The following is a 21,591-nucleotide window of genomic DNA, read 5'->3' as shown; positions in this document are numbered from 1 at the left end:
CTGTCATATTCCTGCTTAGGTTGTCTGCCAGCGTGTTTTCCTTGCCTGGCAAGTACTGTGCTTGTACTTCCATTTGTAAGTCCATGGCCATGTCCCAAAGTGACATGGCCAGTCTGCATAGGGGGTAAGAATGTGTTCCTCCCTGCTTGTTTATGTACCACATAACTGTGGTGTTGTCCGTTCTTATCAATAGTTGACCTGGTTGTAGAAGGTCCTTGAAAGCTATAATAGCATTTATTACTGCTAGCATTTCTTTTTGATTGATGTGAAGGTGCTTTTCTTTTTGGGACCATTTGCTCTGAATGCACCGATCTGTCATGTGCGCCCCCCCCAGGCGTAGTCCGAGGCGTCTGTTGTGATGACTTGATTTGCTTGAGGCTTGCTGAATGGAAGAGCTGTGTTTGTTTGACATGCTTGAGCCCACCACAGAAATTCCTTTTGCAGACATGGAATTAGTGGTATTATTGTTTTCAAACTGTGGCTGTGTTGAGACCATATGTTTTTCAGGTACCATTGTAGTTTCCTCATATGCAGCTTTGCACATGTGATTAGTAAGATGCAAGATGCCATGAATCCCAGAGCCTGCAGGATTTTCCTTGCAGTCAGCCTGGTGCAATTTGCTAGTGTTCTGAAGTATTGAATTAGTTGCCCCTGCTTCTCTGGCGTGAGGTAGGCCATCTGGGTGTTTGTGTCCAAATTGGCACCCAGGAAAATTATCTTCCGAGAGGGTATTAGCCTTGATTTCTTTTTGTTGACCGTGTATCCCAGCGAGTTCAATAACATTATTACATAAGCCAGATGTTTCAGAAGAATGTGCTTGCTGTCCGCTTGGATCAGGCAGTCGTCCAAATAGGGATATATTTGTATCCCTTGAAGTCTGCAGTAGGCAATTACTGATGCCAGGCATTTCGTGAATACTCTGGGCGCAGTAGATAAGCCAAAGGGCAATGCAGAGAATTGATAATGGGTTGAACCTGCAAGAAATCTGAGGTACCTTCTGCAATTTTGTCTGATTGGGACATGCAGGTATGCCTCTTTGAGGTCCAATGTTACCAGCCAAGACTCCTTGCCCAGCATGGGAAGAAGTTGCTGTAGAGTGAGCATCTTGAATTTTGGTACGAGTAGAAATGTGTTTAGGATGGATAGATCCAAAATAGGTCTCCAATCTTTTCCCTTCCTTGGCACCAGAAACAGCCTGGAATAAAAACCTTGACCTTGTTTGTGAGTAGGTACCTCTTGAATAGCTTTCATGTTTATTAGATCTGTAATTTGCCTTTGTGCCTCTGCCCTTTGATTGTGTGGCAGGTTTGGCATGCCTCTCATTTTTGGAAGGGTGTGAAAATGGAATTTGTAGCCTCTGTTTATAATGTCCAGGATCCATTTGTCCTTTGTGACAATATGCCAATTTTTTGAAAATAATGCCAGCTTTCCTCCTAAGGGGACTGCCATTTGAGACCTGGTTGGCATGCAAAGGGGAAAGTCATTGGGTTTGTTTTCTGAAAGATTGCGAGTTGTCCTCACCACCTCTTTGTGTAGGAGCTTGCCAATGTCTGCCTCTATACGATCCTTGGGATTGTCCTCTGCCCCTCGGGCGCCTGTATCTGCCTCTTTGGGGTCTGTCTGTGGCAGGAAAGGACCAGTTTTTGGAAGGCCAATTTCTACTAAAACGTGGGGGTTGAACCTGTAGAAATTCTTTCACAGTTTGCATTGATTTAGCCTTTTCCTCCATTTTCCTTAATACCTCCACAGCATTAGCACCAAATAGTACATCATTTTGAAGAGGGGCGTCTAGTAATTTAGCTTTGACATGATCAGGCAAGGCTTGTTCCTTGACCCAGGCATGCCTACGTATGACTGATGAGTAAAAAATTTTATTATTGGAAACAGAGAAATAAGCTTCAAGATAGTTAAACTATGCTTCATCAGATACAATGTCATAAATAGCTAGAATTACTCCTTGTAAGAAAGAAAAAAATCTATACAATGCAAGTTGTTTAAGACAGTTCCAAGTAAAAAAAAAGCTGCCAAGAAGCATCAACAAACAATCAACAAACCATTTGCAAATTAAACATCATCCTATTCGCATATGGTCACATGGTCACAACCTCTCAGTAAAGTTCCTTCCTCTGACTTAAAAGTTGTCCCCGGTCCTAAAACAAGACCATAGAGACCCGGAACTAAGAAAATTTAATATAGGTCTGATCCTACCCACAAGACCTGCGTAAGACCTGTAAAGATATATATTATCTATTATTATGTCCAATACATATAATTAAAATAAAATAAAAAAAAAATAAATAATATATATATATATATATATATATATATATGTAAAAAAAAAACCTAAAAACTATAATATATTAATTCTCTTAGTAATGAAAAAAAGGCAATATGTATATTTTACACTAAACTACAAACTATTTCATGTTGCAAAATACACATTTAATACTACTATCTTATCCTAGTATATTTTTTTATTTTACATAACATAGAAACGTGTTGTGTGTCTAAAAAAACAAAACCTATAAGAAAGTGCTGTATTTACCCACTAATTTTACATATAGTAGTATACTACACATGTTTAGGGAAATATACTATACCACATGCATATAAATCAAAAACAAACATAACCACATATTCACAAAGCAACAGATATAAATTCAAACACATCTCCATAGTGCTTCCTTTGTGTAGCTGACTCAAAGGGCAGTTCTAATCCTACATCTCATGGTGGAGAGAGGTCACCCCCCAAGTGAATGCAGGGTTATATACCAAGACAAATATAGATATATACGTATGACTGATCCTGTAACAGCAGCTCTACATGAGGCCTCTAGAGCATCAAACCCACATTGTAAGGTATGCTTACCTACTTGTTCTGCACTATGCATCAAATCCTGCAATTCCTTCAAGTCTGGTTGTTCAGGTTGTGACATTTTACTTTTCAATTGTGATAACAAAAACTGTTGGTATTTTAGCATATGAAACTGACAGTTTAAGGCCCTCGTGGATAAGGTAGTCGAGGTATATACCTTTTTTCCCCACCTTTCTAAGGATCTGGAATCTCTCTCAGAAGGCAATGGATTTTTAGCAATGGAGGCCTTAACTCCCTTGAGGCCCTGTGAGATGGTTTCTGGGTCAGCAGCATGGCTTTTGTATAGAAATTGGTGTGAGTCAGGGACCCTGTAGTACCTGTCAGGCTTAACTGGAGCTGGAGGTAGAGAGTCCGGGTTAAGGCAGGCCTTCGAGTAAACATCATCTAGGATGTCCAAGACAGGAGGTATAGCCAGAGGCCTGTGCTGAGGAAGCAAGAGAATTCCCTGAGCCTTTTCTTGGAATCTGAATAATCCTGGCCTTCCCAGTGGAAGTGTTCCCTAAAGGTATGCAAAGTCTTCAAAAGGGGAGTAAGAATGTTCTTGATAATCAGAGTGCTCTGAAATAATGGAGGCCTGATCAGAGGAGGGGGAATCTTCCTCCACTCTAGGCCTTTTGTCCGGAGGGGGCTGAGAACCTCTGATAAGAGTAATTAAATCCTCAGCCATTTTAAGCATCTGTTTCTTAGGCATGGGGCCTGAAGATGGGCCCTGTGTAGCTGGTCTCAGAGTGCATGGCTGCTTTAGACTTTGTGAAAGCCTTGATGGAGAAAGAAGAGGAAGGTCTGAAGACACCTTGAGTGGAGGTGGACCTGTCCACATTCTGAGTTTCAACGCCAAGAGTGGCTTCGGTATCTGTAGTCGGGGTGTGGGCCGAGGAGCCTGCAACCTCGGGCACAGGAGACACCGTCAAAGACAGGTCGTCAGTAGTCAGGGGCTGCGTAGGCGCCTCGCTGAGAACCGGACCACGTGTAGTCGGCTTTGGCGTGGTGTCGGTATAGGCCGCGGACCTCGTGTGTCGGTCCTTGTCTTTGCGTTTTTTAGACAAAACCGGAGTCAGAGTATCCGACGACATAGTATAGTTAAATGCTTTCCCAAAATAATGCTGGGCGAACTCCGCCTGACGCTTAATAGTGCGTTTGTTGAATGTAGCACAAAAGCGACAGACCGAGACGTCGTGGTCTGGGCCTAAACAAGGTATGCAGAGGGAATGGAAATCCTTATCCGGTATTTGCTTCCCACAAGAAATACAATTATTAACTTTGTCTGACATCGGTCTGAGGCAAGAAAAGTTTCCCCAACGGGGTACTTAGCTTTTAAGAAGACTTCGGTTTCCAAATTTTTGTAATCTCAGGAGCTGGCTGACCGGCACTTGCGAGCTGCTTCTGCTTCGGGCACAGTGCGGCAAGAAAGACTGAAGAAAATGGCGTCTGCTGGTACCTTTATACCCCTGTCGCACTGACGTCAGGGAAGAAGCGACGACAACCGACGCCGGACCTAGACTTTGGAATTCGGCCGACCGAGGACCCGCCTGACGGCAGGAGAACCCATCTGTTATGACTGCAGCTGTATGCACGATGAACATCAGGATGAAATGATTGCAATACTAGAAGCACTGCCCTCAGTTCTAAAACACTGATATGCAGGTTGGCCTCCAAGGGTGACCAAGTACCTTGGACTGTCCTTCCCTGGAAATGCCCCCATCCAATCAGGGAGGTGTCCGTGGTTACTATGGCTCTGGGCTGAGAAGAGGAGAAAGGGTGACTCCATAGGTCCTCCTCTGGCTTCATCCACCAAATAAAATCTTGTTTGCACCAATTTGTTATCCTGATTTGAAAGGACATAGGATGAATCAAAGGGGACCACTGCGTTAGCAAAAGCCACTGTAGGAGTCTCATGTGTAGTCTTGCCAGTGGAACTAGTGTTACTGATGCTGCCATTGACCATAGTAGTTGCGGACTTCCCGAACCGGAGCTTTGTCCTGACAGAGTATCACGAGGAGTCTTTCCAGCCTGTGGAGTGGGAGGGAGACTAGGCAAGATTGAGCATTGAAAGTTGCCCCTATGAACTCCAGTCTTTGAGAAGGAGTCAACTTGCATTTGTCTTTGTTTACTGTCATCCCTAATTGTTCCATTAGTTGTAGAGTGTAATGAATGGCTGAGACCAGTAGATGCTTAGTTGAGGCGGTAAGGAGCCAATCGTTTAAATATGGAAACACCCAGAATCTTTGCAGTCTCAAGTGAGCTGTTACCACTGCCATGCATTTGGTGAACACTCTGGGGGCCGTAGAGAGACCAAAGGGCACTGCTCAGAACTGGTAGTGATTGGCTCCCAGCCAGAAGCGGAGGAGTCTTCTGGAGCGTTTGTCAATTTTTATGTGGTAATACGCATCCTGAAGATCTATTGAGCACATCCAATCGTCTTTTTCCGGAAAGTACAGTATAGACTGAAAGGTGACCATCCGTAATTTTGTTTGTCTGACAAATTTGTTTAGGATGCTGAGGTCTAGAACTGGCCTCCAGTCCCCGGACTTTTTTGGCACTAAAAAGAACCTTGAGTAGAATCCGGATCCGATGTGACCTGGTGGGACTGTTTGGATGGCTCTTTTTAGAAGCAGCTTTTGGATTTCTTGAGCTGATGCTTCCCTTTGACTGGGTGGAATGTCAGCAATATGCTTTAGCGGTCTTGGGTAAAGACTGAGAGGGATGTGATAACCTCTGGTGATTATCGTCTGCACCCAAAAATCTGTGGTTATCATTTGCCAGGCAAGGTGGTGTAGAGAAAATCGTCCCCCGACTGCTTCCAGAGGTAAGCAATCGGGCCGCTCTTCAGGAGTGCTGATAGGGCTGTCCAGAGAAAGAATCTCTGGATCCCTGGTTACACAGACCCCCTCTGCCTCTGAAGGGGCATAGAGGCATCTTCCAGTTGAGTTTCCCCCTCTGCCGTGGGGGGAAGACTTACCATGTGTGTCGCGGAAAGGACCCTGGGATTTCTTGTATCACATCTTTCCACTCCTCTGATTCCTAGAGTAGAATTGTTAGGGGGGGGGGGGGGTTGGAAAAACATACGCCTACAGCAGACAAGGTCTTACTACCCTTTTCACACCTGGCTAAACTGTCTTTTAACTTAGGGCCAAAAAGAGAAGAGGCCTCTATGGGGCATTCAGGAAGGAAGATTTAAAGGGATATGCAAAATCACATAGGCGCATCCAGGCGAGACATCTTGTGACAATGCCTGCACCTGCTGCTCTAGCCACCCCTTTGGTAGAGTGAGAAATCAACCGCATGGCCGAGTTAGAGATAGATTCCAGGGTGGCAAGCTGTGAGGCAAATTTGTCACGTACCTCATCAGAAACTACTCCTGCTAGGTTTCTGAGAGTTCTGAAATTAGGTCTCTCTGAAGCCGGGTAAAATATGACAAGATAGTTCATGGACTGAATGGCAAAGGTCACTGAAAAGTACACCTGGTTCCCTAGTCTGTCCGTTGCCCAAGACTCCCTGTTAGGGGGATGGATGGTAGAGCTTTTTCCAGCGAGCTCTTTCTTGGTGGCCGCAGTCACAAACATACCATCTGATGGTAGGCCCTTAGACTAGTGTGGGTTGTCTTCTGGAGGAGAAAGAATTTTGTCTGGTCTATGGGAGATAGGTTTAATGGTATCAGGACTCTTCCAGGCACGCTGCACAATGAGCTGAACCAGGTTATCTGCAGGAGGGGTCACCCAGGAAGTAGAGGGCAGGGCACGGAAAGCCTGCAAGAATACAGACTCTTCCGAGGAAGGGGTGGTGGACTTCCAGTCTTCCTGCTGCTTCAAGATTTCCAAGATGTCTCCAAAGGAGACATCCTCTGGGGGGGGGACTCTGGGGACCCTTCCCCTTCATCGTAGTCTGTATCTTCGGTGAGGGATTCTTCAGGGGAACCCACTTGCTTCCTCTTGCATGATCTCTTGCAAGGTACCTCCTCGGCAGGGACATCTGGGGAGGACTCTGCATAGTGGGTACCTTGTGGAAGTATGTCTTGAGGTTCCCATGCCTAGTGTCCTTGAGTAGTGGGCTGTGTCAAATGTGGCTCAGAGGAAAGGTATATATACGAGTCTCCGGCATTGAAGGGACCAGCTGGGAGCCTGCAGAGGCAAATGCCCTCTCCATCACAGGTCCACCAGAAGAGAGATGGGAGCCCGGAACCAAGAAAGACAACCTCGGAACCGGGGACACACCCCACTCCGACAAACTCCCTACCAGGGAAGGAGCCACGAGAGGACCCAGTTCCATCAAAGCAACCGGAACCGTAGTAGGTGATGCCGTGGAAAAAACAGGCGCTGTAATAGGGATCACAGTGCCGACAGACCAGTCTCTGTCCTGAGGATGGCCCAGCTCCGGGTGATTCGATGGCCAAAGGGTAGACTCCGGAGCCATGGTAAGGTCTACCAATGGAACCGAAGAAGCAGGAACCGGGGTTGGCGTTGGTGTCGAAGGCTCCGATACTCCAGGGAGGTCAAAGGAGGAAAGATTGTAGGAGTCTGTGGAGATAAATCGTCGGTTCCAGGTGGGAGGGAGGATTTGGAATGGGTTGGAAATCCTCTGGCCACCAGGAGCTGATCCACTAGCCTCACTACTTCAAGTTCCGAAAGGCTCCTGAAGGAGTGGGTGTATATACCCAATGGGGAGTCAGGATGCTCTAGAAATGGGCTGCATTGTTGGCCAAAAAATGGATCCACTGAAGGGGAATATCAGGTTCTAGGGGTTATTTCACCTTTCGGCATCGAGGTCGAAGAACCAGCATGATGTATAGGTAGGGGGGAGTGACTGGAATTGGAATGACTTTTTGGTGTTGAAAGGGAAGTCGGTAGTGTTGTCGCAATCGGTGTCGTAGGCAAAGCCCAGGGAATAGCTGTCGAGGACGGCTCCATAGTCAGCTGCTGAGGTGCCGGAACCAGAGACGGCACCATAGAGGGGGGTTGAGGCCCCAGTGCTGAGGATGTTGGTGCCAGTTTAGAAATTTTAGCTTTCAGCTCCATCAATTTAGATTCACTGGCATGAGGAGAGGAGGGTAAGGATTTACTCCTTTTTTTTGGAGGGGATGAGCCCTCTGTCTCAGAGAAAGCCTCCGCGAAAGGAGATTTAAGGAGACTTTTAAGCATAAGCTTATTTTTACATTCTGACAAGTGCAGGAGCTAAACCGTTTACAAATCTCACAAGGGGGTTTTCACAGGCAGGTGTGGCACCGTGAGAGAGTAGACACAGGATATATGGCTGTCCACTTTAGGCATTTTCCTGTTGCACTGGTCACAGCACTTGAAACCAGTTGTTCCCTTTTTTCAGGCACATTAAGACCTAAAAAATACAATTTTAGCCACAAAGAAAAACCAATCAAATCACAGAGGCACACTCTCAACAACAGAGAAGAAACTTTTTTTTTTTTTTTTTAACAGTACAGGGGGGAAGAGAAGAGGGAATACCAATAATGGTATTGGGAACTACCTCAGAGGTAAGTGAAGGCCTGTACCAGCAATGGTACAAAGAGTTCCAAACTTGGTAAAAAGGAGAAAGAAAGAGAGGGACACTCACGGAGATAAGCAAAAGGTATGTAATTAACAACAGGCTAACTAAATATATGAAACAAATAGCAAGCAAGGCTTAAAAAGAGACAAAATTTGAAAATTTTTAAAAGACTTAGCTGAGAGCTGGCCTGACGCATCTAGATTCAGTAAGCAGCAAATGAGATATGAGGTAATGTAGAGAGGGGCACTATGGGCAAAAGCTTAGCTTGAGAGTTTTTTGGCTAGCATGAGCTTGTTATAACGGCCGATTTGGAACCGACACCCATCAGTAAGGAATGAAACAAGATTAACAAAGTACAGTTGTGTACACTTACCATAAATGTAGGTGTTCGAGTGTATTCACTGTTGCAGTCATTATATTTGGGTAATCTGCTGGCAGGTTGCCCACAGTCGGCCTGAATTCCAAAGTCTTGGGTCCTGCATTGGTTGCTGTCTTCTCTTCCATGACACCAGGTCGTCAGGGGTATAAAACATGCAGCCGACGCCATTTTCTTTAGTTTTTCTTACCCCCGATGTCAGGTGCCCCCAAAAAGGTAGCAAAATTATATATATATATATATATATATATATATATATATATATATATATATATATATATATATACACATCAATATAAACTTTACTTTCATCTACAAGTAAATACACCACATAGGTTGTAGAAGATACAGAAGGAAAGATAAACTTCAGAATGACAGGGGATGGTGGGAGGGTAACCTGGACTGCAACAGTGAATACACTCGAACACTGTTGCAGTCATTACTTTTGGGTAGAATCACAAAGCTATGGTTGGGAGGCTGGAGCTAAGCAGCAATAGGTGTGGCTATAAGGCCTTGCAGCACTGCAGTGGCAAAGCCTGCCCTGGATTTAGAGTAGAGAGGAAAATGGTAATGCTTTGTAAAGGTGTGAACAGCAAGTAGCAGCCTCTAGAATGTCTTTGGTTGGTACTCCTCTGACAAAGGCTGCTGAAGTAGCTGCAGCTCTGGTGGAATGAGACCTAATGCCCTTGGGCACAGGTTTACCATGGTGTAAGTAGCAGAAACGGATGCAGTGGCTTATCCACTTTGAAATTATCTGCTTTGAAATAGCCTTTCCTTCTGATCCTGCAGCATATGACACTAGTAATTGCTCAGTTTTTCTTAGAGCTTTAGTCCTGCTCAAGTAGAATCTTAGCTGTCTGTGTACATTCAAAGAATGCAGAATTCTCTCCCCCTTGTTCTGCAGATTTGGATAAAAAGTTGGCAGATGAACTGTTTGGTTAAGAGCCACACTGGAAACCACCTTAGGCATAAAAGTAGGATTTGTCCTCAGAGACACCCTGTCTGGGTAAAATATGATAAAAGGTTCTACAGCCATGAGGGCCTGTAGCTCTGAAACTCTTCTTGCTGAAGTAAATGCTAGTAGCAGAGCTGTTTTCCATAAAAAGAACTTTATATCAGTGGTAGCAGCTGGTTCAAATGGAGGCAGGGTGAGCTTTTCCAACACATAATTGAGGTCCCATGCAGATAATGGTGATCTTCTAGGAGGCCGTAAATTTCCTCTAAGATACTGCTTTAGTAAAGGATGAGAAAAGATTGGTGGCTCTGTATTGTAATGAGCCGAAATGGCAGAGGCATGGATTTTGATTGAGGAGAAAGACAGGCCTTTGTCAAGCATCTCAGTTAAGTATTGTAATATCTGATGAATATTTGGTTCTGCTGTATCAGTTCCTTGTGCCTGATTCCAAGCTCAGAATCTCTTCCATTTGTCAGCATAAGATTTTCTAGTACTAGGCCTTCTGGCTTCCAAAATGACATCCATCACAGCTTTACTGAGAGGTGTTGTTTATATAACTATATGATCAGCCATGCTTCCAGGTTCAGTGTCTGTAGTTGATTGTGCAGGATCTGATTGTTTTGCTGGGACAGTAGTTGAGGTCTTTGAGGTAGGGTCCAAGCTGGGTATTGAGACAAGTTCTTCACGATTGGGTACCAGTACTGGTGGGGCCAGTCCAGGGCAATTAGTATCATCTTTGGTTTCTCTTGTCTGACTTTTAGGAGGACCTTGAGGAGAAGAGGCAGAGGAGGAAAGGCGTAAACTGATAGGTTTTTCCAACTGAAGGATAGGGCGTCCACTTTCCATGCTTGTCTGTGATAAGTCCTTGTGCAGAATCTTTTCAATTGATAATTTTGAGGAGAGGCAAATAGATTTATGTCTGGGCTCCCCCATTTCTCTGTTATCATTCTGAAGACCTGTGGATTTAGTTTCCACTCGTGAGGATCCATAAAATTTCTGCTTAAATCGTCTGCCAGTGTATTTTGCTTTCCTGGCAGGAACTGAGCTTAAAGATGTATTTGGTAGGTCAAAGCTGTGTCCCACAGTGCCATGGTTAATCTGCAAAGGGGGTATGAGTGTGTGCCCCCTTGCTTGTTTATATACCACATGACTGTGGTGTTGTCCGTCTTTATCAGTAGTTGTCCTGGATGAAGTAAGTCCTTGATGGCTGTTAGGGCATTTTGAACAGCTAGCATCTCTTTCTGGTTGATATGTAGATGCATTTGTTTTGGGGTCCATATGCCCTGAATGCATCTTCCTGCCATGTGGGCCCCCCAGGCATAATCCGATGCGTCTGTTGTTACGGTTTGGCTGGCATGGGGGATAGTGAAGGCCCGTCCCATGTTTTGGTGACATGCCTTTGCCCACCATAGAAACTCCTGTTGTAGGCAGGGAATGAGAGGAATCATTGCTTCCAGACTGTGAGAATGTTGACTCCATAAACTTTTCAGGTACCATTGAAGTTTCCTCATATGCAGTCTTGCATATGGAATCAGTAGGATGCAGGATGCCATGAAGCCCAGAGCCTGCAGAATTTGTCTTGCAGATAACTGGGTTTTAGTTGCCATCAGTTTGAAGTAAGTAGTCAGTTGCCTTTGCTTGTCTGGCGTGAGGTAAGCCATCTGGGCAGTTGTATTCAAGCTTGCACCCAGGAATGTTATTTTTTGAGAGGATACCAGCTGTGATTTCTTTTCGTTTATTGTGTACCCTAGGCATGTTAGAAGCCTTTTCACAAATGCCAGGTGTCGAAGAAGAATGTCCTTGTTCTCTGCTTGAATGAGACAGTCGTCTAAGTAAGGATATATTTGTATATTTCTTTGTCTGCAAAATGCAATCACTGGTACCAGGCACTTTGTAAAGACCCTGGGCGCAGTAGATAAGCCAAAGGACAGTGCAGAGAATTGGTAATGCATTAAGCCAGCCTTGAATCTGAGGCATCTTCTGCACGACTGCCGTATTGGGACATACAGGTATGCCTCTTTTAGGTCTAATGTCACCAGCCAAGTATTCTTGCCCAGCATGGGCAGAAGCTGCTGCAAAGTCAGCATTTTGAATTTTGGAATGTCCAGGTATGTGTTCAGAATCGATAAATCCAATATTGGCCGCCAGGCCTTGTCCTTTCTGGGTACCAAGAACAGTCTTGAGTAAAAACCTTGTCCTTTTTCCTGTTCTGGTACTGGCTGAATGGCCCCCATATCCATGAGGGACGTAACCTGTTTCTGTCTCTCTGCCCATTGATTTTTTTGCAGATCTGGCCAACCATTTGCCATTGGCAGAGTGTGGAAATGGAATCTGTATCCCTGTGATACTATCTTTAGTACCCACTTGTCCTGGGTTATTAACTGCCAATTTGGAGCAAAAAGTGCTAACTTTCCCCCTATGGGTGCTGCCAAAAGGTAAGTGCTTGGTGTTGGCAGAGGGAAGTCATTGGGATTGCTTTCTGTAGGTTTGCACTTTATCTCCTCCAGATTTGGAGGCTGAAGTGCCCCATTGCTTTGACCTGTATGAATCTGCGCCTGGTATTTGGAACCCTTAGGGTGTCTGGATTTGCCCCTTTGAGCTCTGTCTGACACAGAAAAGGACCATTTTTTTTGTAGGCCAGTGTCTACTGAATCTAGAATCTAGGTGGCCGCACTTGTAAGAAATCTTTAACAGTTTGCATAGACTTAGCTTTGTCTTCCATTTTCTTTAAAACCTCTTCTGCCTTAATATCAAACAGGGAATCATGCTGTAAAGGTGCATCTAGCAATTTAGCTTTAACATGATCAGACAAATTCTGTTCCTTTAACCAGGCATGCCTCCTAATCACAGATCCAGTAACTGCGGCCCTACAGGAGGCCTCTAAGAAGTCAAAACCGCATTGCAAAGTATGCTTTCCAACCTGTTCTGCTGCATGCAACAATTCCTGCAATTCTTTATTTTCTGCACATTCTGAAATCAACATAATTTTCAGTTTCAGCAATCCCATAACATGTTGTTGGTACTTAAGCATATGAAATTGACAGTTTAAGGCCCTGATTGCCAAGGTTGCAGAAGTATAAACCTTTTTCCCCAATCTGTCCAGTGCCCTTGAATCTCTGTCAGAGGGGGTAGGATTTTATTTGCTGTTCAAGTCCCTTGGGACCATGTGAAATAGTTTCAGGATCAGCAGCAGGGTTTCTAAATAAAAATGTATGTGAGTCAGGGACCCTGTAATATCTGTCAGGCTTACTGGGAGCCGGTAAGGAGTCAGGGGTCAAGCTTGACTCCAAAAACACATCATCCACAATGTCTAAAACAGGGGGAATGGCTAAAGGCCTGTGCTGAGGGAGAAGAAGGAAATCCCTGAGCCTCTTTTTTGATTTTGAGAAGTCTTGACTCTCCCAGTGAAAATGCTCCCTCTAAGTATGTAAAGTTTCTCCAAATGAATAATCCTCAGGAGGAGATGCAGATGGTATAGACTCCTCTGCATCAGAATCCTTATAGGGAGGTATAGATAATTCCTGATCAGAAGAGTAATCAGAAGAAATAGAAACCTGATCTGAAGATTTATAATCAGTGTCTTGCCTAGGCCTCTTATCTGGAGGGGGATGGATACTCCTGATCAAGGTAATGAGGTCTTCAGCCATTTTGATCATCTGTTTTTTAGGCATAGAGGCCTGTGCACGTGGCTCATGCATCATTTTTTTAGTTTTAGAAGTTGCTTTTGTCCTTGGTTTTGCAGCTATCGTCGGTTTGATATACAAATGTTGAGGTCTGAATACACCCTCAGAAGCCAGTGCCTGCTCAGCGGCTCCGGACCCATCCGGGGGAGACACATCTGTCGGTCCAATACCTTGAGTATCTTGCGGCATGTTGGACTCCACGTGGGTGTCGTTAGAGGCCTGCGACTCGAAGGTAGCGGGTATCAGGGGCTGCGACAGCACCTCACTGAGTACCGGCGAACCGGCGACTGGCTTAGGAGAAGCTTCGTCGTCGGTTTTGGATCTCGACTGCCTTTCTCTGTCCTTTTCTTTGCGTTTTTTATGCACTCCGGTAGTCGGACTGCTATCCGACGACATTTCTGGGTAGTTAAATCTGTTTCCAAAATACTTTGATGCAAAAATATACAGACGCTTAATAGTGCGTTGGTTAAATCTAGCACAAAACCGACAGCCAGGCACGTTTTGATCAGGGCCTAGGCAAGGAATACAGTATAAATGGAAATCCTTATGAGGTATTTGCTTCCCACAAGTAATACAATTATTAACTTTTTCTGACATCGGTAAGGAGCAAGAAAAAAGTTTCCCCAACAGGGTACTCAGCTTTAGGGAAGACTTTGGTTCTGAAACTCAAACTTGAATATTTCAGTAGTCCGCCGACCGGCACTTGTGAAATGCTTCTGCTTCGGGCACCGCACGGCAAGAAAGACTAAAGAAAATGGCGTCGGCTGCATGTTTTATACCCCTGACAACCTGGCGTCATGGAATAGAAGACAGCAACCGACGCAGGACCCAAGACTTTGGAATTCAGGCCGACTGAGGGCAACCTGCCAGCAGATTACCCAAATGTAATGACTTCAACAGTAAAACACGAAGAACATCATCAGATGTAACCTTTCCTGGCTAACATAATTTTAATAGGGTCCTGAGAACAGGAGCAGCTCCTTGTGGGAAATATTTTTATGCGAGATGTACCAGGTAATGAAGTAAATGGATTTGGCTGTTACTGTATTATCAAATAGAAGAAGACAAGTATGTCATACCCTCTCTCTGTTGACACAGTTCCTGGTAATGCTGCCTCAGTTTCAGGATAAGATGAGAGCGAAGCATCTCTACTTCTGGATGTGGGGGATACTTATCTGACGGACCTCTCTCCTTGAGCACTGCATTGGTTTGGACATCCAAATCCCAGTACACCCTATACAAGAAAAACAAAGCAGTTGATTACAAAGACAAAGCACAATTAGAAAAGTAGTTGTCTGAAGATTTTCACATTGATCAGCATCACATCCTGAATGCACAAGCGTCACCCACACTATGTACGTATGACCAACTGTATCATTAGTAAATCCGATCAGAGAAATTCAACTGACAGCAATGTAACTTAATGAATACATTACCACTGGTAAATTTCTTTAACAGAATGAAATTGTTAAGGCCCTCAAATCCAAACACTCTCCTGTTCAAAAACTGGAAAGTTATACATGGGAAAGCATAACCTGTTCACTGCTGTCCCAAACCAAACTACTTGAAACAGCAGACACATAGTGAAGAGCAATGCAACGCAGTTTAGTCTGACTGAAACAGGGTAGTTGCTAGGCCTTCCTTTGTAGCCAATAAGGCACAGAAAACAAAAGAGTAACTTTCAAATAATGATTGACTTCCCAAAGCTTTGAAGGCCCCTTTGGAAGATCTCCCTGAAATTCCCTTCACTATAAAATGCAGAATGGTGCTAGACTCATGCTTAACCATTCCAACATTAATTTGATGGTCTTCACATTTGCAGTGGTAGGCATACTTCCTGTACACAAATGGCATACTTATAACATGAGCAATAGATGCTATCAGGCAAACTGGGCAACTGCTAAATGTGAGTTTATGCACCCTTGCCCAAACAGCATAACTGTAGAAGGTCACTGTGGATGCATCTCCCTCCCTTCTTTATTTATTGAATTTCAAGGACTATACAAATCAAAAAGGGAGGTTTCACATGGGGGAAAGTCCATTGTATGCATGTAGTGTGGGCTTTGTCCTCTCCCCACTAAAAGTACACGTTTTGGAGATGCTGAAATCAGCTTTGTGCCAATCAATTCATATGAAATGGATTTAATGACCTGAGCTTCAAAGAACTGTCTCATATCTACTTTCAGGAGTTGTATAGCTTTCTAAACTTGACTGCTGAATCTAAAAGAAGAAAGTCAGACTAGATGGAAGTAGCCTGGCTAATAAGGTAGGAAATGGATTGTAACAGGCAAAACAGCACTCCTGCGCGAAAGGCAGATGCACGGCTCAAAAACAAACGTGAAAATACTGTAGAAAAAGAGCCAGCATACTGTGTACAAAAGATTCACTTTATTAGAACAAAATCAGACCGGTTTCGGCCGGAAAAATATCACAGCCTTCCTCAGTGTAAAAAATATATTGAATAATACAGCCTGAATTAAACATTAAATACACATGTCTAAGGGCTGATTGGTCCATCCTAGAATTGTTCAATCAAACCGGGAGGGAACAACCCACCCAGTTTCACAATCCACTTTTTTTCTTTGTTATTTAAAATATAGAGTGCCACCCCATTTTATTGGATTTATTACCCTTCACAATATCAATAACCATAAATGAGAACCTGGCAATAGAATGTGTCAAATGATGTTTATAAAGTGCATTAGAAGCCTTTTTGCTTTTAATGTTACTGATGTGTTCCGAGATTCTTATTCTAAATGGACACGAAGTCTGACCGATGTAAAAAGAACCACAGGTACATGTAGCTTGATATACTAGCCAATCAGTACTACAATTGGCAAAAAACTGTGCATCATAAACTACAGCTAGAAAATTGTTTAGATTTGACCACCTTGTCACAGTGGATACAATGTCCACATGGATAACAGCCAACTAGAGGCTCCCCCATTATAGTAGTTTCCATATATTGAGAAGGTTGATGCATGGACCCATGTTAAAATGGAAATGGATTGTGTCTTGAAATAAACTAGAGGAAGAGCGAAGGGTGGGACAGACAGCATTGTGCTCAGAGGTCTAATGTCAGAAATAAGGGAAGAGAGACAGAGTAAATGAAGGGGCTGGTCCTCCTAGGTACAGTACTCTGCCATGTTTATGTCAGCCAAACCTGGGGGGGGGGGGGGGGCATAATCATCAGCCTTACTGATGAAACAGTGACTGGTGCAGTAGTAGAGTATGGAAGGACTAAGGAAGGCAACAAAAGACCGATCAAATGGGCAGAAAGATGTATGGAAGGACTACGGAAGGCAACAAAAGACCAATCAAATGGGCAGAAAGATGACACTTGGAATTCAGTGCAGCATCAGCTACAGAAAGTGGAACCAATGGAAAGAGGAAAAGGCAAAAGAGGTAGGGCGTTGATCACACCTGGAGCGGACAACATGAAGGAGATAGAAGGAGACATGGCAGCAGACAAATGAATGCTGGAGTGCATCCTAAGAGGAATAGACTCTAGAAACAAAAAGTAATATATCCACTCTACTAGGCCGTGGTCAGGCTACACCACTACAACTCTGGATGCCATGCACAGAAAGGGACACCAGGCTTCTGAAATGAAACCAGAAGAATGTCATTCAAAGAGTGTATAGAATGGAGGGCAAGGGGTAAGATCAGTCATTGCAGGAAAGTACAGCTGTGTACACTTACCATAAATGTAGATGTTCGAGTGTATTCACTGTTGTAGTCATCACCTGTGGGTTATTCCCTGCTGTGGTAGCCCTCGGTTGGCCCGAATACCAGAGTCAATGTTTTTGTGCGCTGGCTGCCGTCACCTGTAGTCTGACGTCAGGTTGTCAATGCTATAAAGCAAGGCAGCAGACATCATTACATCAGTTTTTCTTGCCCTAACCGGTCAGAAGCACAACGGAAAAGAGAGAAGTGGTCCTGGTGGCTAAAAGCCTCCTTGGAAAGCTTGGGTCCCCCTAGGGGAAGATGTGAAATGGGGGATGGAGGGAGGGAAACCAAGACTGCAACAGTGAATACACTCGAACATCTACATTTATGGTACGTGTACACAAATGTACTATGTTCTTCGTGTTTCACTGTTGCAGTCATCACCTGTGGGAGGAGTCCCAAACCTGAGGAAAAGGGTGGAAGGATAGGTTGAGCCCTAGGTACGAGTCAGGAGGCCCTGCAGAATTGCAGAGGTAAACCCTGACATGGACTTGGAAAAGAGAGGTAGGTGGTAATGCTTTGTAAAGGTATGGACAGAGGTCCAGGTGACCGCTTCCAAGATGTGCCTGGTAGGTACTCCTCTGAGGAAGGCAGTGGAAGTTGAGGTTGCCCTAGTGGAGTGGGTATGGATAGACTTAGGGATGGGTTTCCCATGTAGTGTGTAGCAAAAATGGATACAGTGTGAAATCCATTTGAAAATGGTTTGTTCGGAGATAGGCTTCCCCTCTGCCCCTGGGGTAAAGCTTACAAGAAGCTGGTCTGTTTTTCTGAATGGCTTAGTACGATCCAGATAGTACCCGAGTTGTCTGTGCATGTCCAGTGAGTATAGAATTCTTTCCCCCTTGTTTTGAGGGTTGGGAAAGAAGGTGGGAAGGTGTATGGCCTGGTTAAGGGTCACATCAGATACCACCTTGGGCATAAAGGAGGGGTTAGACCTCGGGGAGACTTAGTCTGCATGAAAAATTATGAAGGGCTTGACAGCCATGAGAGCTTGAAGTTCTGAGACCCTTCTGGCTGAGGTGATGGCTAGTAGGAAGGCAGTCTTCCAAAAAAAAGTATTTCAATTCTGCTGAAGCGGCATCTTCGAAAGGAGGTAAAGTCAGTTTCTCTAACACATAATTCAGGTCCCAGGGTGGCGTGGGAGGCCTTCTGGGAGGCTTGATAGTAGAAGCCCCTCTGAGGAATTGCTTAATCAAAGGATGAGAGAAAAGGGTGGGTCTGAATCATAATGGGCAGAGATGGCCGAGGCATGGATTTTAATAGAGGAGAAAGAGAGGTCACTATTGAGCAACTCTGCTAGGTAATCCAGGATGAGAGGGATGGAAGGTTGGGAGGTACTGCCCCCTTTTGATTGTTTCCAGGAGCAGAATCTTTTCCATTTTCCTGCATATTATTTTCTTGTGCTGGGCTTTCTGGCCTCTGTGATGATGTCCAGGACCTGTTTGCTTAACCGGGACTCCTTGTTAGTTTTTAGTGAATAAGCCATGCTGAAAGTTTGAGAGTCTGTAAGTCTGGGTGCAGTACCTTCCCCTTCTCCTGGGTCAACAGGTCTGACATCAGGGGAAGCAGCTTTGGGGGCTGTTAAGATCAGACTGCGTAATAAGGGGTACCAGTGCTGTCTGGCTCAATCTGGAGCAATTAGGGTGGCCTTTGGCCTTTCCTCTCTTATTTTGATCAGAAGCTTGGGGATAAGGGGCAGAGAAGCTCCAGGGGAAGGTCAAGGCATCCACCTTCCATGCTAGGAGGTGATACTCCCTGGTACAGAACTTGTGCAGCTGGTGGTTGAGGTCGGAGGCAAAGAGGTCCACTTCTGGGGTCCCCCACTCCTGGGTGATTTGCAGAAAGATTTCTTTATAGAGCTGCCATTCGTGCAGGTCCAGTAAGTTTCTGCTTAGGTGGTCTGCCAGGGTGTTGTTGATCCCTGGTAAGTATTGGGCCATTATGTGCAGCCCCATGGAGGTGGCTATAAGCCAGAGATTCATGGCTAACCTGCACAGGGGTTAAGATTGGGTGCCCCCCTGCTTGATGATGTACCACATTACTGTGGTGTTGTCTGTTTTTATAAGGAGGACCCCTGGCCTGAGATGGGGTTGGAAGGAAGTCAGAGGCTTTTGCACTGCCATCATTTCTTTCTGGTTGATGTGCAAGTGAAGTTGCTGGGCGTTCCAAAGGCCTCGGGTACACCTGCCTGCTAGGTGAGCACCTCAAGCAATGTCTGAGGCGTCGGTGGTGATGGTCTGGCCGGAAGGGCAGAGAATGAAGGGAAGACCCTTGTTCATGGCACAGGCCTCTGCCCACCAGAGAAATGTGGCCCTTATACAAGGGATCAGAGGGAGAGTGGTCTCTATGGACTGAGAGTGCTGACACCAAAGGTTCTTTAAGTACCACTGAAATTTTCTCATGTGAAGCCTGGTGAGAGGGTGGCCTAATGGTTAAGGTGTTTGCCTTACAAACACAAGGTGCAAGGTTTGAGTCTCACAAGGGATAATTGAATAGGCTTAAAATGGCTCGCAAGGGCAGTTAGCTTAGTACTAACCTATGAACCTATGTATCCCATGGCTTGCATTGAGGTGACTTCTGGAAGCCAGCTGGGTGAAGTAGAGAGGCAGGAAGCTCTGTTTTTCTGAGGATAGGAAGTCCACTTGGGTTGCTGTGTCTAGCACAGCTCCCAGGAAAACTATTTTTCTGGTGGGGTTTTGCTTTGATTTTTTTCTCGTTGATGGTGAATCCTAGGGAAGTTAGGAGTGATTTGACAAAGAGAAGGTCCTGGAGCAATTTATCTTTGCAGTCTGCCTGAATGAGGAAGTCGTCCAGTAAAGGGTAAATCTGTATGTTTCTCTGTCTGCAGAATGCTATAGCTAGGGCCAAGCATTTGGTGAATACTCTGGGAGCAGTAGAGAAGCCAAAGGGCAGCGCACAGAACTGAAAGTGCTGACAGCCTGCTCTGAAGCACAGGAATTTTCTGCACGATTCTCTGATGGGGATGTGGAGGTAGGCATCTTTTAGGTCTAGTGTCACAAGCCAGGCATTTTGTGTGAGCATAGGAAGGAGCTGCTGCAAGGTTAGCATTCTGAATCTCGGGACCACCAAGGAGGTGTTCAGTTTGGATAGATCCAGGATGGGGCGCCTACTGCCCTCTTTTCTGGGAACAAGAAATAGCCTGGAGTAAAAAATTGTTACTGTTTGATCTGGAGGGATAGGTTCTACTGCCCCTGGGATACTAAAGTTTGGACATGTTTTAATGCCTCTGCCCACTGGTTTTGGGGGGAGGTCTGGGTACCCTCTCCCTGAGAAATAATTTTTAAGACCCATTGGTACTTGGTTATCAAAACCCAATTGTCCTTGAAGAGGGTGAGCCTTCCTCCTAGTTTTTGAAGGAGGGCAGAGGGGGAGGGAGAGTCATTGTGAGTGCTTGCCATAGAAGCCTGGCATAGAACTCCTTGCCTTAGAGACGGTAGTGGTCCACTGTTTGCTTCTTTTGCTGGCCCTGGGATAAGGGCTTGGATGGCCTGTCCCTGCAGGGCTTACCTTGGCCCTGTCTGCTAGGTGCAGGGAAGGCCCAGTGCTTAGAGGGAAAGTTCCTGCTGAATCTGGGGGGCTGAACTTGAAAGAAATCTTTTACTGTTTGCATAGATTTTGCTTTGTCTTCCATCTTTTTAAACACCTCTTCTGCTTTTTCCCCAAACAGGCATTCCTTATCTAGGGGTGCATCAGTAAGTTTAGATTTGACATGATCAGGGACAGGTTGTTCCTTCAGCCATGCATGTCTTCTGATAACAGATCCTGTCACTGTTGCCCTACTAGAGGCTTCTAGGGCATCATATCCACATTGTAAGGAGTGTTTGGCCACCTGACAAGCAGAGTGTAGTAATTCTGTCAGCTCTTTTGAGTTGGCACAGTCAGGAAAGGTAGCAATCATCTGTTTTAGTTGTTCTAAAGTGTGTTGTTGATATTATAACATATGGACCTGACAATTGAGTGCTCTGATAGCTAAGGTTGCAGAGGTGTATACTTTCTTACCCCATCTGTCCAGAGCTCTGGAGTCTTTGTCAGAAGGAAGATGATTCTTGGCAGAACTAGTCTTGCTCCTTTGGGTCCCTGTGTAATGACCTCAGGGTCTGCAACAGGATTGCTGTACAGGTATTTGTGAGAATCCGGTACTCTGTAGTACCTGCCAGGTTTAGTTGGAGCAGGAGGCAGAGGATCAGGGGCTAAGCTGGATTCATGGAAAACATCATCCATCACATCCAAAATAGGTGGGATGGTCAGGGGTCTGTGCTGGGGCAGGTCCAGAAACTCTCTAAGTTGTTTCTTTGACTGTGGGCAGTCTTCAGATTCCCACTGAAAATGTTCCCTGAGGGAATGAAAGGTTTCCCCAAAGGAGAGGTCCTCTGGAGGGGAGCCAGAAGGGATGGATTCCTCTGCATCTGAATCCTCATAAACAGTTAAGGGATGTTGTTCTTCTTCAAAAGCAGAA

General features: G+C 45.0%; 1 protein-coding gene across 1 annotated transcript in view; it reads right to left on the bottom strand.

Moving 5' to 3' along the window:
• PCIF1 (phosphorylated CTD interacting factor 1) overlaps positions 1–21,591 on the bottom strand; it is a 797,200-nt gene that overhangs the window by 459,183 nt on the left and 316,426 nt on the right. Inside the window, exon 6 of the mRNA XM_044090229.1 lies at positions 14,465–14,619. Within this exon, the coding sequence (XP_043946164.1) occupies positions 14,465–14,619 (155 nt within the window). The remainder of the gene's footprint in view (positions 1–14,464; positions 14,620–21,591) is intronic.

This window comes from Protopterus annectens, chromosome 12.part0, assembly GCF_019279795.1.
Source record: "Protopterus annectens isolate FY-2018-M chromosome 12.part0, PAN1.0, whole genome shotgun sequence".
NCBI lineage: Eukaryota > Metazoa > Chordata > Ceratodontiformes > Protopteridae > Protopterus > Protopterus annectens.
The sequence above is the reverse complement of the archived record's forward strand: the minus strand, read 5'-3'. Positions and strand labels throughout refer to the sequence as shown.